This window comes from Arabidopsis lyrata, assembly GCF_000004255.2.
Source record: "Arabidopsis lyrata subsp. lyrata unplaced genomic scaffold ARALYscaffold_3, whole genome shotgun sequence".
Lineage (NCBI taxonomy): Eukaryota > Viridiplantae > Streptophyta > Magnoliopsida > Brassicales > Brassicaceae > Arabidopsis > Arabidopsis lyrata.
Genome location: NW_003302553.1, coordinates 14,264,660 through 14,274,035, shown reverse-complemented (window position 1 = coordinate 14,274,035; position 9,376 = coordinate 14,264,660). Strand labels below are relative to the sequence as shown.

The following is a 9,376-nucleotide window of genomic DNA, read 5'->3' as shown; positions in this document are numbered from 1 at the left end:
ATCTCTTTTTTTTTTTTTTTTTTACTGAACTACAATCCCACAAATAGATACTTTTTATTTTCACAAAAAATATCTTCAACTACTTCTAGGAAAAAAGCTGTCATACACTTTACTTCTGTTCTTTTCGGAATTGGAATCCAGCTATAAACTTACGCAGTTTCGCTTATACACTTTTACTCGAATTTAATACGACAACAATATGAATATGAACGCACATTTCTCGACTTCTGCAGCTTAACCAACATTATAATTTCATTACCTAAATATTAAATATCAAGAACATCGTCTCAGTTGATATTAACAACATAACATTAAAAAGTCAGAAATTACAAAAATTAACAAAAGACTTCCGACCAAACAAAAAAACATCAAAATACGAATATATTATATAGAAGAAATTAATCTAAACTCAAATCTTCTTCTTCCTTAATATCCTGTCGGAAACTCGCATCTTCCATACTCTGCATATTCACATTAATTAAACTAATCAGCTTCTTAAGATAGATTTTTCTTAAAACAAACTTATGTAAAACATAGAACGCATGAAATAAAAAATCATAGGATTCCGATTCTCTTTTAACACCAAGATGACGTAAAGCCACGTCACACTAAACACTAGTGATCTATGTTCACGTGGGAACATTTGACGTCTGTCGTCCACAAATCTAACCACATCTACACTACCCTAAAAATACGCTACCCTAATAGGCGTAGGTTAGCATGAAAGCCCCACACCTACTCTTAACATGCGCCACAAAAAAAAGATGAAATAAAAATACTCACTCGGTGGTTGGCTAACAACGTAAGCGGCGCCGCCGAAGTAACAACTCCCACCGGCACGACCCTTCTTCTGGTAATAACTATTGAAAGCAAACGAAGCGTGAGCCTCAAGTGTATCAGGACTGTAACAGTTAGCACCAGGTTGAATCGAACTGCAATCAGCACCACCTTCACCACAAGCATAATCTAAACCACCTTGTAACTTTTCTTCACCAGCATCACCATTAGCTACACACCAAGAATGACCATTCAAACTCTTCGACACGCCTCCGCTCATCGGAGGCTTCGTGGTGGTCTGATCTCCTCCGGTAACCGGAGTATGACCACCGTCACGGTAATGTTTAAGCCCTTCTGTTGTGAAAGGAATGTCGTAGACTTTCTTCTCATCAGGGAAGAAGAGACCATAGTTTCTCTCCGACGTTGGACCTAACTTCTTGTTCTCGTTGAACAGAGCAAAAAGATAAACGGTCAGATCTGCTTTAGGACGTAACGGTGTACCTCCACGTGTCAAGATCCGACGGATTAAGTTTCCGTTGTAAGAAGCTGCGTTAGCTAAAGTAGCTCCGACTTCATTCTCATCTCCTTTAGACGGCCAACCAGTTTCCGTCACAATGATTTCGATATCATCGTATTTTAAAGCCGACATCGCTGCGAAAACGGCGTCGATTTGAGCGTCAAAGAGATTAAAGTACCTTAAACCATTACCTGAATCAACCATTCCTGGATTCTCTCTAAGCAAAGCGTAGTCTAAAGGAATGACGTCAGAGTTTCCTTCGTAAGCAAAGAAAGGATAGACATTGATCATAAGTCTTGAACCAGTTTCACGTAAGAAGTCAAGCATCGGTTTGATAACAGAGTCAACAAGTTCTGGTCGGAAAGATCCAGAGGAAGAAGGGTAAGAGTTTTGAAGAGCGCTTAAAGCAAGAGGAGAGGAGATTTTAATGTCGGAGTGGATATTGAAACTCATAAGAGCTTTGTGAATGTTTCTCATTGCAGGGATCAAGAAGCTTGTAGTGTTGTGTGTATCAACAAAGACTTCGTTACCAACAGCGATTGATTCTATCTGTGTTGAAGGATGATAAGCAGCTACATTACGTTTGACCCATGAGACGGCGAAGGAAGTTCTTTTGGCGGCGGAGAAGAGTAACTCGTTGGGGAGATCTACGGTGACTTTGATTCCAGATCCAGATAAAGCTTTGAGAACTGATGGGTCTGCGTCAAAGATTTTGACTCTGTCGATTCCTTGAGATTTTAGGAGTTGGACTACTTTGAATGCTGATGGTAGTTCGTCGGAGATTCGACCGTAGTTTACTCCGATGGAACCAGCTTCTGTAAGAAAAAAAAAAAAGACAGAACATAAGAACAGAGTAATGAGATTGTGGTTTTGTAATGTAATGTTGTTGTTACCTGAGAGGGGAATGGGTGAGAGAAGGATGAGGAAAATGAGTGGTGTGAGGAGATCCATACTCAGCTTCTGGTGAGAAGAGAGTTGGAGAGAGAGATGGAGATTTTAAGGAGATACAGAGAAAGAGATTTAGGGTTATGAAATGAGAGAGTGGTGTTGTGGAGAGTGGTGGTAAGTGGTAAAGAAGACTGTGTCTTATTATTATCCAAAGGGAATCAATAAGTGAATAAATTATTAGGTTCATACATAATGTTTCTTATTTTAGTATTGAGATTTATTTTCACATGTGACATGTCAAATAATTTGCATCACCTTCTCCACTATCCCATATTTCACATGTTGCAGTTTGTAATTGTGTATATGCTTAGAGTTTACAGGTAATCATGAGTAGAATTGATGGGGTTTTTATGGATCTGAATCCTTTTGTTTTTTGTGTTCTTTAAGTTATTCATACTAATTGATAGATAGATTGTTTGTTTACTAGTTGTTCAAAGAGAATGATATTGTTTATACGTAAAGTTAAATTCTGATTATTTTATACAGTGGGTAGCTGTGTAGGATTAGATGATAGTGTGATAGTCATGAAATTTCTTATAGTCATTTGTTCATATATGACTATGGTCTATGAATAAGTTAAAAAATAAATAAGTAAAACAATAATAGAGGTAACATTGCACGCCGACCCCACCATGTTTGGTAAAAATCTATATTTGCTGGCTTTTCTCTAACTGTAGAAAATACCAAAACCAAAATTTAAAAAAAAAACATATAACTTTACTTTTTAATCTAAATTGCGAGTTGAAATAAAATAAAGTGAGACAATCACTTGAATTCATTTCAAAATTTAGGGTCAAATATCACATTTTTTATTTTTATTAGAAACATATATACAAGTAAAGATAAAAGTATGAAACAATATGTTTTTTAATTTCTTGTAGACTTTTTGGTTAGGAAGACAAAGTTACTTGTGTAAATGTCCAAAGATTCCTGACGAGCTAGCTACAAAATTTAACAAAGAATAGTATAGAGACTTTGAATTTGCTAAATTTTGAAGGGATCGAGAAAGTGGGCAAAAAGAGTGGCACCCACATGAGAGAAAATGAGCCGTTCGCGGACCACGATGCCTCGTGCCTTGGACTCTCGTAGTCTCACTGTTCATGCAGGACCCATTAACCTCATTGTTCTTGTCTCCTTCCACACGTGTGTGCTCGTGCCTGCACTGTTAGTGTGAATGAAGCCTAATAAATAATTTGTTGTTCACTATTACCAGTCCTGGTTTAATAGCTGGTATGAATTGCAACAAAAATGTTTGGTACGGTTTTGAAAGTGAATTTCTACTTGGATCTCGTTTATATTGGTTGGGTATCTAAGCTGCATGGAATCGGAAACGGGTACGCGGAAGCGGAAGCGTTTGGAAGCGGAGAAGCGCATTTTTAAAAAAATTTAAGAAGCGGGTACGTGTTGGAAGCGTATATATATATAATAAATAAATAGTTTGACAGAATAATCAGGAAATTTGATATAAAGCTTTTATATATCATTAATTAAATAAGTTAATATTCAAGGTTACAGATATAAGGTTATATAGTTTTAGTTGCAATGAATTTGCGAAAGTTCTTGTAGCACTTTTGGCAAATTGCATTAAGTCTCTCTAAGAGGTTGCTAGTACGAACCCATTAATCCTTTATACTTTGGCAAATTTTTTTTGGTTTTTCATTATCAAAGGGTAATATGGTCATTCGACCGTCATCTTCATCCCCTGCGATTTTCAAAACCCTAGCTATGGCCGCCACTCTTTTTTGCTTCGTTAATAATCATCGTTTTATCTCATTTTTCACTTGGATTTTGCGAATTCATGGACTATTCAACACAAATCATCATTATTATCACATAAAATGATAAAATTAAGAAATATCGAATTTCAATAACGTAGCCACCGTTCACGCTTCCGATCTACACCACCACGCTTCCAACTCCGAATCGTCGCTTCCACCGCGGTTCCAAACGGCTCATTTAGAGAATCGCGATTCGGAGACGATTCCGAGCGATTCCAGGCGCTTCCGCTTCCGCTTCCGCTTCCGAAGCGAGAAACGCAGCTCCACCGGCGATTCCATGCTTCTTAGTTGGGTATGACTTTTTCATTTAGATTTTGGCTTCTAAACATCAAAACATTTTCCCTTTCAATTGAGAATTAATTGTCTTAAAAATTACTCTTTTTGTTCCTAATTAATCCAAGTTTCATAAATTTTATTTCAAAAAATAAAAAATTTAAACCTTTAATACATTTTTTATCTAATATTATTGTGTAAGAAATACATTTATGAACTTTTCCTTAAAATTTTACAATATTTACGATATAATGTCTTTGGTATAGGAATTTTCGAAGATGATATATCATGGTTTTTACGGCTTTTTAACCATGATATAAGTCCTATTTATAGAGTATTTATTTGGAGATTATGAACATTTTAGAGCAAACCTAGAAGCTCTGCCGAAGAATCAAACTCGAAAGCATATTTGGTGTGGGTATCGATCGATACCACTTATGGGTGTCGCTCAACACCAGTCGTGGACAGAAGCTTCAAGCGAGTTTTGAAGTTTTGAAAAATTGCAAAGGTGACCCAGAGTTTTTATCTATTTGCAGCTAAGTTCTTATTCGTTTTATTAGTTATAAATAGATTTTTAGGGTCATTGTTTAGACCTAAGCTTTATTCTAAGTTTTATATTGGAGGTTGAACCTTTTAGAAAATAATTTGAGAGAGCTTTTGGAGAGATAGATCTGAAAAGATTTCTAAACTCTTATGCTCTTTTATTGATTTCTTAATGCAATTCTAGTCAATCATGTTGTTTGTTTTAATCATCATTTCTCAGCTCTACTATTTTTCGGCGATCTTCTTCCAACTATTCAACCTGGAGCTTCTAGTGAGTAATTTGTCGTTGTTGAAACTAAATGGCTCAGTTTTCTTGGTTTTTGTTTCGATTCATGGCTTGTAGCGGATTTTGTGAACATGTTCTTGCGAAATTGTCTCGTTTTGTTTACATGGAGATACCTAATTCGATATTTGTACTATTTCGTTTTCTCCGATCGTAGCTCAACTTTATATTTTCTGGCGTTCTTCATACAATTCTTGTTCTCGCACTTCAACCCCGGAGCTTTTGGTACGTAATTTGTCGCTATTGATTCTATTGTCTGTTTTCGTTTCAATTCATGGCTTTGTATTAGAATCCGTGAAACTTTGCTTGCGATTTTTGTCCTGTTTCGTTTACATGAAGTTAACTAGTCGATATCTACCCCGTTTCGTTTTCTCTTAGTTTTCTCCGATCATTGCTCAATTGTTTCCAATTTTTGTTTTGTTTCATGGCTTTGTATCGAATTCTTCATAACGATCTTTGTCATGTTTTATTTATATAGAAATATCTGACTCGATCTGTAAATTTGATACTGTTTAGTTACTGCGTAATTGTTTTTGTATCTGCATAATCGAAAAGTTTGTTTATTGTTTTGCTTGAGATTTTTGAATCACTATGACTAATCTCCATAATCGGAAAGCATTTGTATGTTCTTTGGATAAATAATTATTCATACGGTAGCTAACTCTGGTTTTCCGTTTTCAGTTTCTATTCATTGCTATTGCTAGAATAGATTTTTGTTTCATAGCTAATTCGTTGTGTATTCATGATTTAGAATCTGCCTAACATAGCAAACATTTTGTGCAAACGGTCACAATGTTAGATCCAGAAATGAAGAAACACTCTCGAATGACAATATGCCAGAATCTAGTTTTGCTTGGCCAATATCTGTTATCAGTCTCCAAGAAATAAAAAGTCAAACTAGATCACCTAATGGCTATCTCCAACTTTGGATAGACTACGGTATTGAAGTTTACCAGATATCTGTCGTGTTGGAAGATACCATTGATAAACTAAAGAAGGCTGTGAAACATGCATATAATTCATCTGCTCTTGTTAATGTTGTTGTTGTTATTCAGAGTAAATACGTATGGAAGCAGATAGACCAAAAAAATATACTGGCCTCTAGTCGGAAACTGCAGATCTTTCTAAACTTGAAAATTTTGAATTATTAAAATTTTCAAAAGCTGAGTAACTTTTTTTTTAGAAAAAAGACATGATATGCAAGTGTGAGAAATATTCAATTTATATATGTAAGAATAATAATATATTAAAAAATGCATTTGTTACCTACATAACGCTATTATGTTGACTCTTAATGAAATTGTTCTATTTGATTGTTAACTCATATCATATGAACATGGAGAAAGTAAGTTTGGTTGTCAAGTAATCAACATTCACCAAACAAGATAAGTTAAAGAATTTAAGGCTTTGCGACTATTTTTGTATATACAACTTTATAATTTTAGGCTCAAACTAAGGTATAAATGGACCGATTTAAAATGAAATTAAAAGAAAATTAATTATGAATAAATAGTTATTTATGATTTAGGTTTTAGGCCTAAATTTTCATTTTATCCCCAACAATATATTTCATTACTATAATTTAGTCAAAACTGTTGGAAATCTTTATAATCACAGAAAATATATGTAATTTTCAATTTTTGAAAACAAAATAAAAATATGATAATATAAATCATAGAGCATATCTGTTTAAATCTACACTTCTTATACATATACTCAATTAACGTCTAGAATAATTATACCATTGCAACTTTACATTTGTAATAAATATCATGTACTAATATTGATCATAAGATGATAAGAATACTTATATTAGCTTATCATGAAAGGTTAGAATATTCAGTAGTAACAATATAAGAAAATACAAATTTAGCAAATATATTTTTAGATAATATGTAAATCATTAAATTTTACTTCCTTCTAAATAAACTATCCAATCGTGTACAATCAGATTTATAAATTTTCAAAAGCTGAACAACTTTTTCTTGAGAACAAAAAAACATTTGCTTATATCTTTCAAAACAATCATAATAAATACAAATTTGAAAAAAAATATTTATGACAAGATATGCATTCATTAAAAACCGTGTGAAATATTTAAATTAAATTTCTAAAAACTTCTTACAAAATAATTTTGTTATAAAACATAATCTATTGTCGAAAAAGTTATATCTCTTACTTGTGATCGGTAACTTCTTTCTCTCTTTCATCTTCTTCACTCCAAAAAAATGAGAAAAGAGGAAAGAAGAGGAGTGTGGAAAGGAATTTCTTGGCTTTCCCAAAATTTTCTAAGAAAACGAGATTGAAAGGTTTTATGTGAACATCTTAAGCCTTTGTAAACTACTACCTCATGAATTCTCTAGGATGTCTTTCATGATTCTCACCGATGAAATGGTCAATCTTTAATGTTTGTGGTTTTTTTAGATGTTTGGTACCGAATCTTTCCCATATTTGATTAACTATAAATGTTTTTGTTAAGGGAAAAGAGATTGATACAACCATGCCTCCGATCCATTCAAAAATAATCTTGTCCAGGGACAGTGATTTTTTTTGGTGAACATTCATGTTATCCCTACCATACCAAACTAGGAACTCCGATCATAGGTACCAAATCAAGTGTTATCAAGAAACAAAAATGATTCGTGTTGATTGTATGTCTTTTTCAAATTTCTTTAATTTTGCATCTTTCTTCAACATGAAAAACAATACTATTAATAAACAAGTTTGTCATGGTAAGTGTTATTTAAATTTTCTATATTCGTATGAGCAAATCTTTCTAACTTGATTTGATTTTCATAAAATTTATATCTATGAATTTAGGGAAACTTACTAGTTTGACCAAAATAATGACTTTAATTACTAGAATGTCTCTTAAAATATGGGGGTTAGACTGGTTATTTTCATGACGATAATACCCTTGCTCTCTTTGTTAGGAAAAAAAAAAGTCAAATTTACCCTTAAAATTTTTCGAAAAACGTAAGATTTTTTTGGTTTTTGAAAAGTCTGCTGGGTTCGTTATGACAGATTTATTTTAAATGACAGACTTATTTATCAACGACAGATTTTTTGTGACAGATTTTTTATCTCTCACAGACTTAATTTAACCTTAATTTAACAGGTTGTGGCAGACTTAAGTTAACACCACAGACTTTCATCACTTTGACAGATTTATTAAAATTACTGGCAGATTTATGTTCCTAGTGGCCTCAGACTTTAAATTTTCATAAAAATATCTATCATCAAGTGACAGATTTGTTTTTGAAAAAATAATTACCTCTAATTACTAAAATGACTTAGTAGTGATAACAGATTTTTTTTATGTTATGACAGTTTTTTTTTAAAACAAAAAAAACTGTCAAGTGATAGCAGATTTGTCATTAAAAAAAAAAAATTGCTAGATTGACTTACAATCGCAAATGAAATATTTTTGTGATGACAGATTTTATTTACATTACGACAGATTTAGGATTAGTTCAAAGAAAACTGTCACATTACGACAGATTTAGTGATGAAAAAAGAAATTGCTGGAATGACTTCGTATAGTGATGACAGATATGTTTTATGCAATGACAGATTTTAATTTTTATTCAAGTTATGACAGATTTTTTATACATATTTGATGATAGACTTTTCATGATGGACTACATGACAGACTTTTTAAACACGACAGACTTTTTTATTTTGAATTTCCATAACTGAAAAATAATAAATGACGAGATAATCTAACTTACCTTATTTTCCTAGGGTTTTGGGCTATCCTAACCGTTTCTCTATCTATCTCGTTTCTCTATCTCCACGACAGCCACGTTTTTTGACAGCCACGTTTTTTGAAATTCACCATGATGTCTCAAAAGAAAGGTTTGGAGATGGATCAGGTGATTCTCGTATGTGGCAAATGGATTTTCGAGAATAACAAATGGTCGTTCATCATTGATACAAATAGAGGATGTCGAGTTCTGGAAGCTAATAGGGAAACCAGTTACTCTCAATGCATTCGAATGGTAATTGAGGATTACAGAATCGAGAATAGAGGCTGTGATGTTGTGTTGAGTTACAAGATTTCGAAGATGTTGTCTCAGAATCTACTGGATGATACACCACCCGTTATTATTACTAATTCAAGACAGTTTCACTCTTTTTTGGGGCAATTGAAGAGCGATACAATTCGACTTTGTGTTGAAGTGAAGAAGAAAGTTACAATTGAAGCTAATCAACCCAACACCGATGGCATCGTTGATAGTACCTTGCAGAGAAAAC

General features: G+C 33.3%; 2 protein-coding genes across 2 annotated transcripts; one reads left to right on the top strand and one right to left on the bottom strand.

Annotated features, from left to right (window-relative positions):
• Positions 1–225: 225 nt before the first annotated feature.
• LOC9319776 (glucan endo-1,3-beta-glucosidase 12) lies at positions 226–2,349 on the bottom strand. The gene is made up of 3 exons (XM_021032504.1): positions 2,188–2,349; positions 784–2,109; positions 226–461 (listed from the first exon to the last, which is right to left on the bottom strand). The coding sequence occupies exons 1-3, from the start codon at positions 2,243–2,245 to the stop codon at positions 427–429; spliced, it is 1,419 nt and encodes a 472-aa protein (XP_020888163.1). The 5' UTR covers positions 2,246–2,349; the 3' UTR covers positions 226–426.
• A 792-nt stretch (positions 2,350–3,141) lies between these two features.
• Positions 3,142–8,253, top strand: LOC110230102. Its single transcript, XM_021032092.1, has 2 exons — positions 3,142–3,406; positions 8,238–8,253. Exons 1-2 carry the CDS (start codon positions 3,285–3,287, stop codon positions 8,251–8,253), a joined length of 138 nt encoding a protein of 45 aa, XP_020887751.1. The 5' UTR covers positions 3,142–3,284.
• The last annotated feature ends 1,123 nt before the right edge of the window (positions 8,254–9,376 follow it).

Bases quoted from the DNA above. Each gene is read 5' to 3' on its own strand.
- LOC9319776 (XM_021032504.1), bottom strand. From the start codon at position 2,245: ATGGATCTCCTCACACCACTCATTTTCCTCATCCTTCTCTCACCCATT. The intron at 2,110-2,187 runs GTAACAACAACA...TTTTTCTTACAG, and splicing joins CTCACCCATTCCCCTCTCAG to AAGCTGGTTCCATCGGAGTA. The intron at 462-783 runs GTGAGTATTTTT...GTGAATATGCAG, and splicing joins CGTTGTTAGCCAACCACCGA to AGTATGGAAGATGCGAGTTT.
- LOC110230102 (XM_021032092.1), top strand. From the start codon at position 3,285: ATGAGCCGTTCGCGGACCACGATGCCTCGTGCCTTGGACTCTCGTAGT.